This window comes from Merops nubicus, unplaced genomic scaffold, assembly GCF_000691845.1.
Source record: "Merops nubicus isolate BGI_N331 unplaced genomic scaffold, ASM69184v1 scaffold3709, whole genome shotgun sequence".
Lineage (NCBI taxonomy): Eukaryota > Metazoa > Chordata > Aves > Coraciiformes > Meropidae > Merops > Merops nubicus.
Window position 1 is genome coordinate 36,585 of NW_008632872.1, and position 19,526 is coordinate 56,110.

Consider the following 19,526-nt stretch of genomic DNA (forward strand, 5'->3'; position numbering starts at 1 on the left):
AAAAGAACGAACTCAGAAGCAATATAACTTTTCACATTAGGCTAAATTGCAATTGCTAAGATTTCAATTGAATTACTGTAATTGTTCTTAAACATTAAGCTAGTTACTGACTCTAGAAAACTGTTCAGCACAAATTGGCATTCTCCAACCAACACAAGGTTTGTATAAAAGCTTTTCTACATCACAGGTAACTTGGCTTCCAATAATGGAAGCAAAAGCCAAAGACACTTTTAATCTACTACTGTTATAGGTGTAACTTTCATGTAACAGGGTCAACAGAAATCTGTTCTGCTCAACCAGGTGCTTTTTTCCCAAGTGTTGCTGACGTTTAGCAGAATACAAAATTCAATTCAAAGCAAAGAAAACAGGAAAAGAAACCTCAGAAAGTATTCATACTGTGTAAGTAAACAAACTCTAGGTTTTTTTTCTTTGGTTAAGAGTAATCAGGAGTGATGGAAAGGAAGAATGTGTTTGGAAATTAATCAGATGGATGCTGCAAATTTTTTTTTTTCTTCCACTTGTGGGATCAATCTGTAGCCTTCAGCTGCTTTATAAACATGCATCTACATGAAATGAACCACAGATTCCACTGCAGCTAGTAGACAGCTTTACTGACGTTCATAGAGAATAAGCAGACTGAAATGGACCCGTGTAGCTTGATAAGCTTCCCTGTGCTGTCCATCCTTCTGGTGTGGCTTTGTATGCCGATAAGCAGAGCATCCTAACATTGCCAGCTCTTGTGTTTTGTGGGAAATTCCCTCATTTTTAAATAACTCTGGAAACTTAACTAAGCTACCTAGTTTACCTTGTATTTAGTACAAGATGGGTGTTTGCTTTTTTGCTTGTTATGCCATCATCTAGTTGATGTGGGTGTGGTTCTGTTTGCTTTTTTTTTCCTTTTGAAAAGTAATATTTGGAATATGCTGACCTCTTGAATGAGACAGATGTCATTCTGGCAGAAGTGTCACGAGTCTTATGCTAGTCTTTCTGGTGTACAATTACTGTCCTTATAGCAGAAATTTGATCTATATGCAATTCATCCTTCGTATTTGGGAGATGTAAAGTGGATAGCTGGTTAATGAAAGGAAAATAGCATCCATAGACTACAGCAGTGGACACTGAGTTGATCGATGACAAACATTTGCAGTGCTTTGGTCTCGATCTTGGAGATCCTGCCTAAATGATCCTATGAACGTTAGTAGCAAAAACATTCCATAAATTAAATTCAATTTTGCAGCAAAATAATAATTAAAAAAAAAACCAACAAAATTAATATTTTAAATACTTTTTGTCTTTTTCAAAGAAAGCAAGCTGAGGAGGATGGAATTTGTTGGAATCCTTTATGTACTTGAGTTTTCAGTTAAAACCTTCTTAAGGTTGTCTTTAAGCTACAATAAAGATTTGGGTTATGTAGCCTTTTCTAATATTTGTAGAGGACTGGAGACTTCTCCTGTTTTATCACAAATACATGTATTTTATTTCATCACAGATATGCTCTTGCAATCAAATTTGCTTACAGCTCATTGTTACTTGGTTTGTGTTCCCAAGTTACTTTCTTGGAGGGCAAGAAATGGACTTCAGCTATGTTAAAGTTTTCCCAGATTTCTGTTGACCCTTGGTCACAAGTCTAACAATTTGTTTAATACTCTTGGAATTCATATAGACAGCTTTAAAAGTTAGCTTGTGCCCTGGTTTTAATTATAACTGCTAAAATACCTCTTTCTAGGCCTTATATTTTGTCCTTTCATATTGATAAAGTGTATAGAATCCATCCACCAACTAAATAGTTTGTCTGTTATTGAGACCAAAACTCTGCTTGATATCTTTTAGTTTCGTTTTTTAAACTTCCCTACCCCTCTGTGCGTGTGTCCCTCCGTGTGTTGTCACAAGATAGTACCTACTGATACTGCTGTTGCAGGAACAGCAGTTAACCTGTAACTGTGAATGCTTTGTCTTAGTTACTTCAATCGGACATAAATAAGGTGTGATAAACTCCTGTGACTCACAACCTGATGAAAATACTGTTACACCAGTTAACATGAGTTCATCCAGTTGATTTTTTTTTTTTTTAGGTCTTTTGCTGGTGTTGATGTAAAATGGCATCCACAAATAAACAGTATTTGTGATGGTTTCAGCAACTGACTTCAGATTTTTTCTGTGGTTCATACTCAAATTCTCACATCTGAACATGCATCTTGTCAGCTGGCAACCTTTATCATTTAGTAGCAAAGAACTTGCATATGAAATTTTGTCGTCCTTATTCCTAATAGCAAGGCCAATCAGTATTTAAAACATTATTGGAAAAGTGTATGTTCCAAATGGAGGGTCTGGGTGTGGAGCAGTATTGTGATAGGGAACTTTTCCACAGAAAGAGGCAATTTGAGCAGAAATGTCTCGTCAGAAAATTTAACAAGTAGTGTGGTGATTACCTGCTCATCTCAACACAAGCTTTCAGCCTGTGAGGTCCTCGTAGAAAAGCTGTTGATGCATGGGCTGCATGAGCGGAGAGTGAGGTAGACTGAGAACTGGCTGAATGCCAGGAACTGGAGGGTGGTGGTCAGCAGTGCAGAGTCTAGTTGGAGGCCAGTAACTGGTGCTGTACCTCGGGTCAGTACTGGGTCCAATCCTGTTCAGCATCTTCATTAACGACCTGGGTGATGGAGCAAAGGGCACCCTCAGCAAGTGTGCTGATGACACCAAACTAGGAAAAGTGGCTGATACACCACAGGGTCATGCTGCCATCGGGAGGGACCTCAACAGGCTGGAGACATGGTTTGACAGAAATCTCATGAACTTGAACCAGAAGTGCCAAGTCCTGCACCTGAGGAGGAAAAACCCCATGCACCAGTATATGCTGTAGGCCACCCAGCTGTAAAGCAGCTTGGCAGAAAAGGGACTGGGGTTCCTGGTGGTCACGGTGTTGAAGATGAGCCAGCAATGCGCCCCTGCCACAAAGAAGGCAAAAGGTATCTTCAGCTGTGTTAGACAGTGTTGCCAGCAAGATGAAAGGAGGTGGTCTTTCTCCTCTGCTCAACACTGGTGAGGCCACATGTGGAGTACTGTTTTCTTCTGTGCTCCCCAGTACCAGAGACTCCTCAACATACTGGAGAGAGTCCAGCAAAGGGCCACAAAGGTGATAAGGTGACTGGAGCATCGCTCACGTGAAGAGCTGCGGACAGGGCGGGGACTGTTTAGACCAGAGAAGAGAAGGTCCTGGGGGCTATCTTCCTGATGTCTATAAATACCTGAAGGGAGGATGTAAAGCAGACACAGCGAGGCTCTTTTCAGCACTGCCCAGTGACAGGACCAGAGGCAGTGGGCACAAACTGAAACACAGGAGGCTCCATCAGGTAACACTTCTTTACTTTGAGGGTGACTGAGCACTGGCATGGGTTGCCCAGGGAGGTTGTGAAGTCTCCATACTCTGAGATATTCAAAAGCTGTCTGAATGTGGCCTGAGCAACTCACTCACTCTTCAGTGGCTCTGCTTGAGCAGGGGGGTTGGACCAGATGACCTCCAGAGGTCACTTCCAACCTCAGCCATTCTTGCTAAAAGCATATGCTAAAGAAAAGTCTCTTAAGTTACACAAGTGTAATGCTAGATGCGAAGACCAGTCTAGTAATATTTATATGTGGTGGTATTTTGATCTGAAGATCTGTTCAGAACAATTGTGGTTTTCTTACTTAGAAGAGTTTTTCAGTTATTTGACTTCTAGTGAGCTGTTGCATTGATCCTTTTTAAAGCAAAAGTCATAGTATCTATGCAGTAGAAAAGCTGCTAGCAATGAGACATGAAAGTTACAGCCTAAATGTCCATCATACATTCACAAATTTAGTCTTAAAAAGAGCCATTAGTTAGTTGTACTACTTTCTATTGGTTGCAGAGTTAAAAATCTGATTTTCAGTTAAGTCAAGAAACAGACTTAAAAGCTGGCAAAGACAATAAAAACGTGTAAGAAATTTTACAGAAGTGTTTCTTTTTTTTTTTAAATTCAGCCCTATTTGAGCAACCTTGACTTAACCTGAAGGCCCTTGACTTAAATTCAACTTTACAATACTCTAATTGTAATGCAAATAAACTATTTAATGTAGAGCCTGTTCTAGAGAAGCGGTTCTTCATTAAGTTCATGTTGGTGATGAAAGCTGGGATTGCCGTCAGTCAGTCATTCTCAACATGTAGACTGCTGCTTGTATTTATCAGAGGAAGTGGGTCAGTCTTCTATGCCATAAAAACTTTAGTATTACTATCCAAATAGTTTCTGATGTTAATTGTATGTAGTTTTACTGTGAATGTCTTGCCTTTATATTCAAGGGTTATTTTCCAGCCCAGTTATCAGCATACTCTGGAAGGATTGAATTGCTTTGTGCCTACAGTAAACATCTTGATAATTATCAAAATATCATAAATACATGTTTTAAAGTGAGAGCTTTGTTTCACTCTGATTACCAGATCTGAAGTTTTCAGTCTACTTCAAGACTTCAGTATTTTTTTTCCTATACTGATTTACTCTGAGAGGTTGCTGTGGTTTGGGGTCAGGGCCGCCCCCAGAACCATAACAGACGCTCTCTGTTAACCCCCTTCCCCCACCCCTGAAAGGTAAAGAGAAAGGGAATAAGGGAGAGAGACTGGCTGATTAGAAAAGAGAACAGTTTTAATACTACCACTAGTAATAATAGTAATTATAATAAGTTAGACTGTGTATAAATATATACAAAGTTAGTCCCGAACCCAACTCCCCCCCCGATGGCAATACGTCGCCGTAACCCCTGGCTGGGGAGCAGCCCCCGGGGAGAGGGTCCCAGGCTGGACTCAGCCACCGAGGGACTGGGCACAGGAGCTGGATTCTGGGACTCGGTTCAGGCACACAGGGCTGGGATCAAAGGCAGGATGGATGAAGTGCTCCTCGGATGCTGGCCAACGGAGGAGAAGCAGCCAGCAGCCCAGCAGCAGAAGATGGAAGAGAAGAAACTTGGAAGGGGCGACGGGAGGCCTTGCCCCTCCTGATCCTTCAGCTGTCACTGGCTGTGAGGGATATGGGATGGAACACCCCACTGGTGAATCTTTGGGTCAGTTATTCTGCTCGCTCCTCCCTGCACGTGTGGGGTACTCTCTGCCTCCTCTGTGTGGGATCCAAGCTTAGCAGTGGCCTTGGTCTGCACACCAATCCCTGGCAGTAACTCTAAACATGAAGTATAATCACTGCTAAAACCAGACAATTTGCAAAAACACTGATAACTTCAGGCAGAGCAGTTAATTAGAAGAGCTTTAGCTAAAAAGTAAAATCACTGAGCAGAACCAGCTCTATTTACCCCAAACCAGGACAGAGGTACTATGTCCTGTCAACCCTAGGGCTCAGCTTGCTGGTGCCCTGTGAGAAGAGTGGGCCCAGACTGTTGCCAGCATCCTCTTGGCTGCTTCCTTGTGCTTCATCTCCAAATTCATACGGTGTCTGCTCGGACACCTTTTTTTCTTGAGCCTGTTCCATGACTTGGTCTTTTTACCCACTAGCAACTGTGATAGTAACGCGAGTCTTACCTGAACATGGGTTCTTCTGCCTTAAGTTGCTGATGAAGGTAAGGAAGTTTCAGCAGTGCTAGAGCAGTTGCTGTTAGGCCTCTCTGCAACTAACTTCTGTTCAAGGCAGGGGAAAAAGGTGGTATCTGTATAATGTACACTTAGGCCCCTATAACTGCTAAGGTGTTCTCAGTGGCCAAACCAGCTAAATTAGTGAAGTTTTTGGAGTGAAAAAGATTAGTTGTTATCAGATGAAATGTTAAAAAAAAAAGAAAAAGGAGAGTGGATAAAATCTCAGAAGGTGTTGGTGAGTGTGGGGCTGTGTAGCTCTTGTACACAAAAGGGCATGGAGAAATAGGATGGATGGAGAAGGGGCAGCATATGAAAACTACTGCTTGGAAGCCACAAGATATAAAAGGGCTTTTATTTACAAGCATTTGCTGATAAGATGAGGAACTAATATGGAGGAGAAGCAGCTGAGTGTTTGGGTTCAAATGGAGAAGGGTTAATAGTGTAGCAAAGGGAAGGTGCAAGGTTAGGCAGAAATGTAAAGGTAAGTTTGAGACAGAACATCAACAAGATTCTACCAGTAGAATGGAATTCTTTGTCGTGTGTTAAAATCCCTTGATGAGGGACCAAATTTATGTTCTCTGATGAGAACAGGAGATAAAACATTGTTCTGTAACTTTATATGACATAAAGTGAGGCTTGGAAAACTCGCAGCTTCTCACAATTAACATACTGTCTGCGTCACTGCCGCAGCATTCTTACGGTGAGAAAAAAGATGAGAAAATAGTTTTCCAATACTCTGAATGCTTGCCGAATGTCAGCAGAAGCAAATGACAAATCATTGCTGTGTGTGGGATATCAGCAGAGCCACTCAGGTTGGGTTTTTTTTTTTTTTTTTCTCATTATTCACAAAATTGGCTTGCTTCTGTAGTTAGATTTCTAAACTTGTTAGCAGCTGGGACAGCCAGAAGGTGACAGACCTTGGAGAGGTCATTAAAGACTCGTATGTACCATAAAGGGCAAGTCTGCACTTCTTTATGTATCCCATTTTTAAAGTTGCTTTGGCCATAAGTAACTTCTGTGTATAATGAGCTTTACTGAAAGCTGGTTATGGGTGCTAAGAAAAGCGCTGCTGATGAGGAAATCCTGTTCCTAGTGGCTGTGTAGCTGTTTCTGTAAGGAACAGCTGCAATTATTCACTTCTTTACTTTCAGACAGCCTCTAAAAACAGTTGGGTTTTATGACACACACTATTCTCTGAGAACAGCAGCCCTAAATTCAATAGATGCCAAGGCATGACATGAGTATTGAGACACTGTCAAGATTAGGAGAGAAAAATCACAGCAGAACAGGGTATAAGTGGGGAAATGTATTTTTAGAGTTACTCTTTTTAACATGCTGTGAATGCTGTGATTTTTGCCAATTTGAGTGTTTTGTCATTTAGTTCTTATCTACTCAGACTCTATGAACAATTCTGGGCAGTTAAATGTGTAAAACTTTTTCCTCTGTTTGAAAAACAGAAAACAAAATCAAACCCTTAAACTCATGAAAATTTTGATGATGAATTATCAGTTTCTTCAGAAGGCGACTTCATCCTTGGTTCCTGAGCAGACTCCTACCAAAGGAATAAGGTCAGTACATGCTCTTTAAAAAAAAAAAAAAAAAAAATCTTAGTTATCAGCTTAGGTTTCACCAAGTACTGGAGCAAAAAGAATCAAAATCTTCCAAGAACTAATTGCAAAGCAAGATGATCTATGTGACTGACAGCAGATTCATTGGTTGTAATTGGATTACAGATGTTGTTGAGTGCAGTTATTTGCAAATACTGTGGTGACCTAAATCAAATCCATGCAACACCTACCTGAAATTGCCTTATAAGCTATTCTGAGTTATGTTAAAGATGCTGAGAAATTCAGTCACAAAAAAACCCAAACCAAACAACCTAAAACCAAATGAACCAATAGAGAGATCTAAGCATAGTGACTTGGATCAGTAAATATATAACTGATAATTGTGATGCTAGATGTGTGAGACAATTATTTAAAAGGAACTCAAGCAAGGCACTAAAGAAAATATTTTTCAAAAAATCAAATAATATCAGTACTGGTCTCCTTCAGTTGCTTTTACCTGCCTCTTAAGATTTTTAGAATACTTTTTTTTTCTGGTTCCAAGTGTGTGAAGCTAACAAATTATTAGCTTCTGTCAGCATCTCTTTGTTCTTTCGTAGCTTTCTCTTTAAAGATCGTTTCAAAGATGTACTGTGCCATTGGACTTGCTCCTCATCTGTTGGGATAGAAATGTTTTCCTTCTATTCAGAATGGTTAGTGAATTGTGTCTTCATAACAGAGTCTTCCCAGGGTTGCTGGCCAGCCTCCTGCAGTTTCTGGGAATGTGGACCTGCTTGACTTCTGGATGACTTTCCCCTTCAAGGACTATGTCAGTGACACTTTGTGTGTTAAAAAGGCCTTGGGCCATATTCAGAGAAAACATTATCTGACATTTGTTACCTTTTGACTTAGAAAAAGTTACTTTTTATCAAGCTATTGATATTCTAATAGAGTCGTTTTGAGCCACCTTTGATTTGCCACTTTAAGTAAAACCCTGAAGTGCATACAGGATGCATGGATGCTTTTTTTTATAGAGAACTGTAACTTAGTAATAGTAGGTTGTCTTTTTTTAAATTGCCCTTTTCATGTCATCACATCTGCAAACTGCAGGTGATGTCCCATCAGCTAGATCTCCACAGCTGACTTTTCTGCAAGGTTTGAATTCAATTCTGTTTCTTTGAGAAAGAAGGATTTCATTACTCTCTACCTCCTGCAAGTGAAAATTTACTTTTTAAAATGGTATTGAATACTGCTTCGACTTTACCTGTTGTTACAAAACTGTGGAAATTCACAGACACTTAATCCACTAATTTGGTTCAAAAAGCAGAAGATATTAGTACATGCTATGTCACTGTGTAGGGCAAGTCCCATGGGTAAAACACAATAGTAATAATGTAATGGTAATTTCAGTGTTACATTTATTATCCACAGAGAGAAACAGAACAGTGCACATCAGAGCCAAATTCTAGTACCAACAATAATGTGAAAGTAACTATTATTACTATGACTCAGCAAAAACTTTATTATCAGTTATAACTACTGAGTAGTTTACTCATTTTGACTATCCTAGAGTTGATTTTCATAAAATCTATTCTTTCTTTTTTACAAGTACCCTTCTAAACAAAAGTCCATGGTTTCTGGCCTGAATCACCCTTTGGAATTATGGTGGTTTTAAATTGGACAGATCCAGGCTTTGTACATCTCGCTGTGAAGTCTAGTTCTATAACTTGGATTTCTGAAGTCGGAGGCAGATAGAGAGTTGTACTGTGGGGAGAAACCCTAGCAAAACCAGCCCATGGTATTTAACAGTTTGTAAAAGCCACACGCTGCGTTTTAAGACACAGCCGTACCTGCTGTATGACATAAACACTATGGGAGCTTTGTATTACATGTTTCTGTCTCAGCTATTGAAGTTTGTTCTCCTGCTTTGCAAAACATTAGCAAATCCATCAAATGCTCTTTTCTTCTTAACAAAAAACTGGCCTTGTCCTAAATTGGTCTCACTTTTTTGACTGAGTTTTTCACTTGTATTTTGGAGGTTGATGGCTGTTGTAAAATTGTCCTCCAGTCCTGTCAAAGTAGTGTTATCCTCTGTCTTGCTGGAATCGGTGCTTTTGGAGATTGTATTTCCTGCAGACTCCTGTGGGAATGAACATGAACTGCATTGTGTGGTTTCGCTGAGGAAGCCTTGTGGGACTGCGAAGGAACAGGCATCCTTGTCCCTCTGATCTGGTTGGAGGTGATCTTCTGTGTTGAAGCCTGGTTGTGTTTTCCCGGCAGAGTGAAGATGCAGCAAATCTGCTGTAAGATTGCAAGACTGCGCTTCTTTGGGCAGACAACAGTTGCTGGTATCTTGTAATTCTGTGTATCCATCACAGTTCTTCTCATTAAAACCTCTTTGCATCTTATCTTCACAAGCCTTAGTTATGTTCACCTGCCTCCCCTGTGGTAAGTCGTCTTGCTCTGTAATAACCATAAAATGTTTTCCAGTTGTGTGATCAGGCAGAGACTGAATACACAACTCGTTGCTGAAATGAAATGGTGATGTTTTTTTAGCAATTTCATTCAAACTAGTATCAGTGAGAGCAAAAATAAAATCATCATCCTCTGATGTACTTGAATTTCTTCCTAACATAATGTCCCCTTCACCATGATTCTCTTCAGAGTAGTTCCTTTCTCTGTGTTCACCTGTACTTCCCTCTGGTGCATTTTCTTTTTGTTCAGTGGGACTGAGGGAATGCTGAGGATCAATGGGAATCTGATAAAGCTGCGATTCAGCCTCTGCAGGAGTGGTCTCTGCATCTGTCTCATCCATGGGAGAGTGTTTTAATGAAAGTAACGTATTGCCAAAAGCTGGACTTTGATTGTGGAGGGAGTCAGAAATAGGGTTTTGTACTGTTGGCTCTGCATTAATAAAATAATCAAATATATTGGAAACTTCTTGACTTGAAGAACTAATAGAGTCTGACATGCTTACGTGGTCACTACGTTTATCAGCATAAGGTGATGCTGTTTCAGGCATGATGGTATCTGATCCATAATTAATAGTGGTTTCAAAATACGCATTATTCTTGTCTTCATTTTTCCCAACACGCTGAAGTTCAGCAGCAATGTTTGGAGGCTCTGGCAGTGTTGAGAACTTCTCAGTTCCACTGTTCACATTGGCTACCTTTAGTGATGGCTGACAGACTGGCAAGTTGTCACTAGCGTCAGGTTGTTCCAGTTCAAAGTCTGCTAAAGAACTACAGTCACTCATTGTGAATGGAGTCCCTTCGTCTGAAGAACTGTTGCCAAATATATCTGCTGAAGTACCTTCTTCATTTGTATGTTCCACTTCACGGCCGTACTCTGTAAGAGGAGAGTTTTCTATTGTTTGATAGACACTTAAATTCTCAATATTTGTATCTCTTTTACAGCTACTGGATAAAATGAAATCTCCCACATCACCGGTTATGTTCATGTTGCTGTTCAGACCAAGTTGTTCATCACTGCTTTGCCCTCCAGGCATAAACTCTGTAGTGCTGATGGGTCCACTATGTGAAATGATACCTCTTCTTTCGGGAGAATCCGGTGTAGCCTTCGTGGTTTCAGACTGCAGCAAACCAGTGCTGTTGCTTACCTTGCTGTTCCTAGAATCTGGTGCAGCTCTATGGGCTTGTGTTGTGGAAAATGGACAGCCAGTTTCTCCAGTGAAGGATAAACTTGAATCTGAAGAGTCGGTGTGATTTGAGTAAGAGTCAGCATTCAATCTCCTGGCTATGGGAGGGAACCTGCTCTTGGTGGTGTCTTCGTTATTTCCATATTTTGAATCTTTCTGTAATGAAATGTCATTACTCATTAATTTTCTTGGTGTTACTTCATTACTTTTCTTGTAATCTGTCCTTACAGCAAAAAGTTCATCAGCAACATTTATATTTTCATCATTACTAATACTAATTTTGATGTCTGAAAACACTGGTTTTTTTTTCACGTTGATGTCCTCATTGCTTTGTTTCTGGTACTCTTCTTCAGTATTTGGAGCATGTACACTGCCACCAACGACGTTTTCATACAAAGCAGAAGTTTCTGCAGGAAAAATGTGTGCATTTCTGGAAGAATTCTCCTCACAAATGAAGAAGTTACGCTGTGTTTTTGTTGGTTTAATTGCAGAACACTCTCTGCTCAAGGTTTCATCTGAAAAAGCTTGATTAGAATACGTATGTTCCGAACCTGAATTTTTGTTCCTGCGCATGAGTCTCCACAGGCTGACGAGGTAGGGTCTAGCAAAAGCACCCAGACAAAAAGCACAAACAAACGTAATGAGCACCGAGAGGCAGACGGCCAGTGCGAGGTCATCATCTGTTCTTCCTTCTCTGAAAACAGCGTTGGTGTCCCGGGCTTTTCTAACCAAAAATGTTGAACCCCTTTCTTTCACTCGTATATTGTAGAAGAGATATTTCTTCTTTGTCATATTAAATATACACAAATACAACCCTTCAGCAGCTTTCTCAGCATTGTATATCACTAAATTATTCATTTTATCCAGTGTCACATGAGGAAGACTATAATCTTTTGCAATTCTGCCTTTAGGTGTCCACCAAGATACTCCATTACCTGCAATAAAAGAAAATACCAATTAAACCTTTCTTAACAGTATAGGATACTTGGTTTGCAGGGTCAAGTTATTCCTATAAGAACATAGTCTTGACCTATCTGGTAATTTTAACAATTTATTATAAAATCCATTTTCTCTTTAGCCATCCATAGTTATTTTACATATACCAAGTATCTTGTTAAACCATCATATATTTCCCCCAACATTTAAAATGCAGTATGGATGGAGTCTTAATAGCAGACTACAGTAAAAATGGCATGGGTGAGGGAGATGGTTACTGAAATTATCTAAGCAGGTTCTGGGTCACACAAGAAACACTTGCTGATCTCCCTTGCGGAAGATCCAGATTTATAGCCAGCTGTTCTCCAGCGTGGCCATGGTCACTGCACGTAGCTGTGAGACAAAACTTCACTAGTTCACTGTCGGTGTTTGTGTCACTGTGATTTTTCCCGTGGTTACTGCTTTGACTCAAGCAAAAAGGTTTGAAAACCAAGGAAATTTGTATCTACTGGAGCAATTGTTCCAAACTAGCTAGTGTGGGCCGTGACTGGTTGTTGGCTTTTGGAGTATGTTTCAAGGCTCTACCCACACCTTTGCCTTGGGATCTGCTTGTGTTCCCAGATGAATTTTAGTGCAGTGTGTTGATTTCTAATCCTATGCTCAGAACTTCTGTGATTTTCTATGTTCATAGACAAAGCAGGTGGAATTTCTGATAGACCTTACATATTTTTATTTTTGGATGGTGTTCTAAAGGGAAAGCCTGACCACTTCATAGTGTTATTAGTCCATTAAGAGTTAAACCATTTTGCCTTATGGCACATGACAAATAAACCTTCCACTCTTAAGTTGGGAAATCTTAGCTCTGTGTTTTTTTCACTTGTACTTCAAGTGATCTATGGTAATTCTGAATGCTGAATTAATCTCCTAAGTGAGTGTGTGCTACAGTAGCTGAACTTTTTTAGACAAAATATAAATCCTTTCCTTATAAGTAAACTTTCATTTCATGTCGCCGTAACTGAATGCTAGAAACACCGTCGTATCCTTCTGTTTTCTGCATGCCCCAAAGTGCCACCTCACTATTCAGTCCTTCATTTGCATTCTAAAATTTACTGATAAATTCGCAACATACCACTTACTGAAATTTATTTTTGTGTAATTTGGCATCACTTACTAGTTTAATATAAGGAAGGAGATGAAGACTTGTTTTGGGAAACACAGCTCTGAAGTATTCTGAGATACTACTTTCTAAGGAAATAATTTGCACGCTAGATTGTTCTTCAGTTATTTTTAAACACTGTCTTTAGAAATCTACTTTTAAAATCAGATTTCTCTGATTGTTCTGCAAGCGTTTGGATTTTGGCAGCATATGGATGGTGTCCCTGCTTTACATACCCCTCTTGTTGTCCAAGTCACAGTTCAGTACCAATGTCTTCCCTGTTGGGATTACAGCCCTTCGGAGCAAAACGCCTTCGGTGCAGTTTAAATTGAAACTTGAAAGATACAGCAGAGGTTTCTGTGAGTTGCCGGGAGATTTATTGTATGAAATACTCAATTTTTTTCTTGTGGAATCAAAAAGAAAATGAAATAAATGTTTGAAAGAATTTAGTCTACAGTTAAATATCCAGGCGTTATTTGATAAATCCACTTCAAGTTGAAAGGTGTTCAAACTGATTAGTATCTGTGGTAGAGGGGTTGTCAGAGCGTTTTCACGGAGATCCACAACCTGTTTGGAAATAATTCAGAATTAATTTGATAAGCCTTACAATGGAATCCTACTGGCAATATCAACAATAGCATTTGTTCTAGTATACAAGCCATTTTGCTGTTATGGAAGCAGTACGTCTGTTTAGGATTTCAAGAATGTTGTTCTAAGCTTTTTATTTTAAACAAAAAGTTTAAAATTGTATATTTAGAATTCTGCCTTTGTAGACTGTCTCAGCATGAATGTGAGGCTGCAGGGCTCTCACTGTGGAAGGGATGGAGGTAGAAAAGGGTGGGTGTGTATAAGCCAGTTGCAGATTGGTTTCTGTCATAGATAAATTATGAATTTATGGTTATATTTTGTATATTTACAAATGTTTGTGTTTTCTTACATATGAAAAGCAAATACATGTTACATAAAAATAATTACAGCTTTCACCATTTGCTTTAGTTTTTATACAAATATATTTAGTTTTGTACACTAATGTAATAACCAAAGACAAGTATAATCATACTGAACAGTTGATAATTAATATCTTTAATAGTGATTATCACAAAACACTGAAAGAGCTGTAGTATTGCTTTATAACCTGTAATTTATGGAGATCCCTGAAGGCGTCTGGATGAATTTTAGTTATCTTGTTCTTTTGCAAGTTGATGTCCTTCAGCTCTGAACAGTTTTGAAAATCATTCAGACCAATCTGTCGTATGCTGTTGGATGTCATGTGGACAGTTTGTAAAGATTGCAGCAGGCCCAGTCCTAGAAAGAACAAAAGTATTTTGGATTTCATGTTCTCACTTTCCCAGTTGCAGCAAGTGGCTTTTTAAAATTCTTTGCAGCACAATTGTTTCCATCCCTCTCTACTGCAGTGCATGGCTGCAGGCTTTGAGGAGTTTTGCATTTCTTAGTCAGTGGTTGTCCCATTCTAAAAGTCATGTAGCATCAAGAGTAGGCACATGAATACATTCCTCATTGACGCATATTTAAAAACTTCACATCTCTGTAAAAGCAGTAACGTTCCTTTGTGCTATCCAAATTATTCTGACTGCCGTCTCAGTACTTTGTGCATACTTCTCTGGAGAACTGGTGGTAGGAATAGGAGGAGGGGGGAAAGGGTGGAACACACTCTGTTTATAAAATCCAAATGTGTTAATTCTAAAAGATGGAGATGCAAAAGGTGATACAGTATCTCCTATTCACTGCCATCTGCAAGTTCATGGGAGTTCTTTATATGTGGGATTATTTGAACTCCATGTAAACCTGACTGAAAACTATGTTGCTGTGCCCATCTGCCTGTGGATTATCAAGCATGACAGCATAGTCTTCAGCATACCCTAGCTGTGACAGCATCTGTCTTGGGTAAGTAGCTCTTTTGAATGCTGGGGAGACCTCATTATTCCTGGGTGCTATGGAGGCAGCCTCAAAGCTCCAGCCTGCAAGTTCCAGTGGGAAGGCAGGCGCTTGAACACTTGGCATCACCACAGTTTTTGTAACACTGAATGTCACTGAAGTGACTTTTGATCGTATGGCATTGTTGAGAAGCTACTAGTTCTCCTTAAAAATTTTGCCCTTGGTGTCTTCTGTCTTACTGTAAATCTCTTATTCCAATTTGTGCTGCTGTTTAACAATAAACCCCAAGACGAGTTATTTAAAAGCAGCTGCTGTAAAACTAGAGGTTGTTCATAGGAAAGGAATACAGAAGTTCTGGTGCTTCATAAATTCTTCCTTGCACATGAATGAAGAATTGAAATTCGAATGCTTCCCTGAAGCTAGGTTTGTGCTAAAAATATACCCTGGTATGGCAGCGGTGGGCAGCAGCCTGACACCTGGGGTGGTGGGTTGTGAAACGGGCTTCTCTGTGGCTAAACCCCTCTGCTTTAGAAATTCAGTGTGTTCTGAACCAGAGCTTAAAAACTGGAACATTAGTAAAGTATTTTTGAGGATTAAAATAAAGTTCTGAACAGGTATTTAAGCGACTATGGGATTTAAGTATAACTTGAAGTATGGTGGTATGATATGTAGCAATTAGACTCTCAACATCTAAAAATTGAGTCACTTATAGAAAAGGGTTGATCTGTCTTCAGCCACTGAGGCATCCTATAATAGTTATATTTATCTATCAAAATAAATCAAATTTGCATCAATATATTTTATAATATAAACTTTTCTATAATGTCTATATGAGAACCTTACAGATACTACAAAATTAAGTGAAACAGTTTCCTGCATGCCACAGAATTATTCAGTATCAAAAAAGGAGAAAAACAGAACTTTGAGAACCCTGTGTAGGTGGAAAATTATTCTCTTTAGCAGATGTTGCAAGGTAAGTGGGTTTTTCATTTGCCCCCACGCCAGTATTTTCAAAATCTAGAGCTACTGAATCTGATGATACTATTGGAGATCTGTTACTTCCAGCAAACAATGTGTAGGGTAGTGCTGCTCGTGCTGCTTCTGCTTCATTTAAATACTGATTTGACCTTGTGAATCACCTTTTTATGAGGATAGATACTGTCATCAGGGCTACAGTTGAGTGACTAGCAAACACTATTAAAACCTTACAGCCCCTTTGTGTTACTCAAAGGTAACACTTTGGTTGGGAGTCAGATGGCACAGAGCAAAGCTGTTTTGACTGAACAAAATATAACTTTGTGAGATACTGAAATTGCGGCGAGTTTTGTATCAAAGACTATTGATTCTGAGAAGTAGTACAAAACTCACTGTCCATCATTTTGTTATGTTAAGGTTCATGACTGGGTTGTGGAAGCTGGTGTTTTTCTAAAGATCCTCACTCCCCTTTCTGTGTAAGGAAGACTACTATTTGGACTCTCAGAGGATAAATTTGGTTATATTTGACTGACATTAAGGCATTACAATTGCACAGACTGTATAAAAAAAACCCTAACCTAATCTGAAACAACCTGTTTGCTTCAGTCTCTGTATCTGCTCGCAGGTGGAACTTTCCCTCACCTTAACTGATGAGACAGTTGCATTCTGGATTCAGCAAGATGTACTGAGTCATACCCAAAACCCCAGCTTACCCCTTGGAAGGGAGGTCCTTAAAGACTTTGCAATGCTTACCTCTTGGAACAGTATGAAGCTTGTTTCTTTCAACTGACAATACTTTCAAAGCAGGCAGGAGACGATCGACTCTCCCATACTTGTTAGACCAATGTGCAGGCGTAGGTGTGTCCAGTATGAGGGTGTGGATGGAATTACCACTGAGGTTTAGAGTTTCTAGACCAGCTAGGTTTCTACAAGTAGTTAAGGAGACTTCAGAAATCAGGTTGTTACTGAGACTCAGGTGTTTCAGCATCAGTTCTTCCTTTCTTGCTTCAGCACACAGAAAAGTTTTAATATTATTGTAACTAAAATCGGCCATTACTGCTCTTTGTGGTAGATCTTCTGGAACAGCAGATATTCCAGTAAAAGAACAATTCAGTAGGAACTCCCCATCCCACTGACAGTCTGAATTGTGACGCCTACCAAGAAGAACGTGCTGTGACTTGACTCCCACTGATCCAGGAAGATTAAAGGACAGGACCACAGCTATGACACTCAAGTGAAGGTTATCCATTGGGTCACTGTGTAGAATGTAAAACTATGATAAGCGTGGCATAACAAGAGTTAAACAGAATAAGGAAATACTTTGACATTAAAAAAATTCAACTCTAAACAAATACCCAAAGCATTACCAACGTTTTGCCTTAAACATTCCATTTTGGAGTCTTAGGTATTTTTCAAAAAGAACATTCATTAACTGGTAACCTTCCCGCTCCCTCCACCTCTCCCAAAAAACAAGCCAAACCTTTTGTCTCTTTTTCCAGCCCTTCTGTTAGAGAAACCCAGGAACTCTGTTCTCAGGAACTTCTGAACTTCAGGCATCCCACACAATCACCACTGAGCAAAGTCCACCAGATACAAGCCCTGACGCATAGATATGGAATGATTTTCATACTTGCAGTTAATAAAATGCTAGCTTCCTTGTCAATAACACAACAATGTATTTTTAATGAAAAACCACATTCTTACAAATAACACCTTGCAACTGCAGCTGCGCCTTAGAATTTGTTGTTTCACTCAAGACAAAGATCAGAAACCACCCCCACCTTTACATATGCTGAGAACTCTTCTCATGTAAGTTGTTTCAGCATACCCACAATGGTATTTTACACAGAGGCACGTAGAAAGTACTTGAAACACAAAATCTTCAGCTCATCTGTATAAAGAATAACGTGCCATGCAATATTTTAAATACATATAGAAAAATGTACCTTAGGTGGTTAGAAGATAAGTGACAAATAAATGCACAACAGAAGGTGTGTGCGGTGAAGGCAACAAAATAAATGAATGGTACAGAAATAGTGGTAACAAACTGGTAATTTATTTCATTTGGTATTTGTAAGATGATATTTGCTACATTTTGACAAAAAAACCCCACACTTCCAAACCAATTCTCTAGACCATGATTTAAGAGTACCTTTGTGACTAATCTTTTAGCTGCATTGCATGCAGCGTTTTAAAAAGAACGCTTGATAATTACAGGAACCTGGTATTAGCATGTAGGCATGTCAGTATTAACCAGAGAAAAGCTTTAATATCTTCTTCGTGTATAATTACTTGATCAAGACAGTATCTGTTATTTTACCATCTATTTCAGCTTTGAGGATGGCTTGTATTTTTATATGTCTGTGTATGTTTATACATATAAAAATGAAGTGACCAACTTCCATTAGCATGATTGAAAATTCTAAAAATGTAATAGTTTATTTCCTCTTATTAACTGTAAGAGCTCCTAACTGAGGCACTACTTAGCAGCAAAGATGTGTGCATGTTGTCAGCAAAATGTGCATCAAAGTCATTAATAAATATTAACTCTAGTGCAACTATGAAATTCATGAAGGCAGTATGGAAAATGTTAGTACTTTCCTACAGTCTTTAATGTGAGCAATTCAGCAACTTGTGGTACATTTTACTCTGTTTATTCTGGTTTTGTTAGACTGCGTCCACTGGTGTCTGCTCACCAAAACCCCAACAAATACTGAGCATCCCAGTCTGGCTTTGCCTTTGAGCAGTGAAGGAGACGGGACCCCTCTGGCCTCCCATGTAGTGTCATGCCTGACCTAAGGATTCCCCGCTAGGAATCACCTCCACTCATACGCATCCTCCACGAGGACTGACTGACTTGTAGTAAATACATGAATTGGGACCTTAGATATGAAGTTCCTGCTGCAGCAGGAGCTGATGTGTATTTTGTAGAATTCCATGTACTTTGAGAGCTCTACAGTCAGGGCAGATAGTTTATCTTGCCCTATCAAATGACCAGTTCTGAAGTTAATGTGTAACATTTGCACAGCTTTCAGGAAGAGAGGTGTGTGCTTGTCTAGAAAAACTTGTCAAAAAGCCACCTGCAAAGTCATCTTTGTGGCCTCCATTATTAAGGTTACCTGATGCTACTGCAAAACACAACTATTTTAAAGTGATGAAACACATGGGCTGGGGAAAGGAGGAACCTTACAATGAGCTGGTCTGATTTCAGTACCGAACCCCTTACCCCTGTGAAAGCAGTTACAAGGCTATGAGAGCTGCTGTAACGCCACAGCCCAGCCCATCTTTCAAAATGTTCTTCTAATATAAACAAGTTTTATAAATACTGCACTTAAATTAAGTGACTGTAGAATGCTTAAACTGCACAGATAGAATAGGAGCTCAAGCAGCACTTCAATAATCACAAGACTATTTAAAAATGGAAGTTACATTTCCACACTCGATATTACGTTGAAAATATTATTTATTCCAGTAGAACTACTTTAAGTACTTGAGGATATATGGCAGAAATAATGCAATATTTTAAAATTAATCTGTCATTGCCCTCTCTTAATACATACATGGCAAGCTGCATAATTTTGGAGGAAATCATATTGGCTTTTGGCAAGAAATGAAGACAAAAATCTGCCACTTCAGTGATTCTGGGGAAAGCCACTTCCAAAAACAAATTGACACTGCTGTTGAAGTACTTCAGATTGCACTTGTGTTCTCAGCAGCCCTCAAGGCCTTGGGATGTAGGACAGAAACCTCCTCTAAAGGCAACAGAAGGCAGAT

At 39.4% G+C, this 19,526-nt stretch overlaps 1 protein-coding gene across 1 annotated transcript; it reads right to left on the reverse strand.

Moving 5' to 3' along the window:
* Positions 1-9,031: 9,031 nt before the first annotated feature.
* On the reverse strand, positions 9,032-17,001 carry LRRC66 (leucine rich repeat containing 66). Its single transcript, XM_008948025.1, has 5 exons — positions 16,506-17,001; positions 14,017-14,186; positions 13,118-13,448; positions 11,604-11,724; positions 9,032-11,513 (listed from the first exon to the last, which is right to left on the reverse strand). Exons 1-5 carry the CDS (start codon positions 16,999-17,001, stop codon positions 9,032-9,034), a joined length of 3,600 nt encoding a protein of 1,199 aa, XP_008946273.1.
* Between the last annotated feature and the right edge of the window lie 2,525 nt (positions 17,002-19,526).

Excerpts from the sequence above, each read along its gene's own strand:
- LRRC66 (XM_008948025.1), bottom strand. The coding sequence starts at position 17,001 with ATGGATAACCTTCACTTGAGTGTCATAGCTGTGGTCCTGTCCTTTAAT. Across the intron at positions 14,187-16,505 it reads GCTTCATACTGTTCCAAGAG|GACTGGGCCTGCTGCAATCT; the intron begins GTAAGCATTGCA and ends TGTTCTTTCTAG. Across the intron at positions 11,725-13,117 it reads TGACTTGGACAACAAGAGGG|GTAATGGAGTATCTTGGTGG; the intron begins GTATGTAAAGCA and ends CTTTTATTGCAG.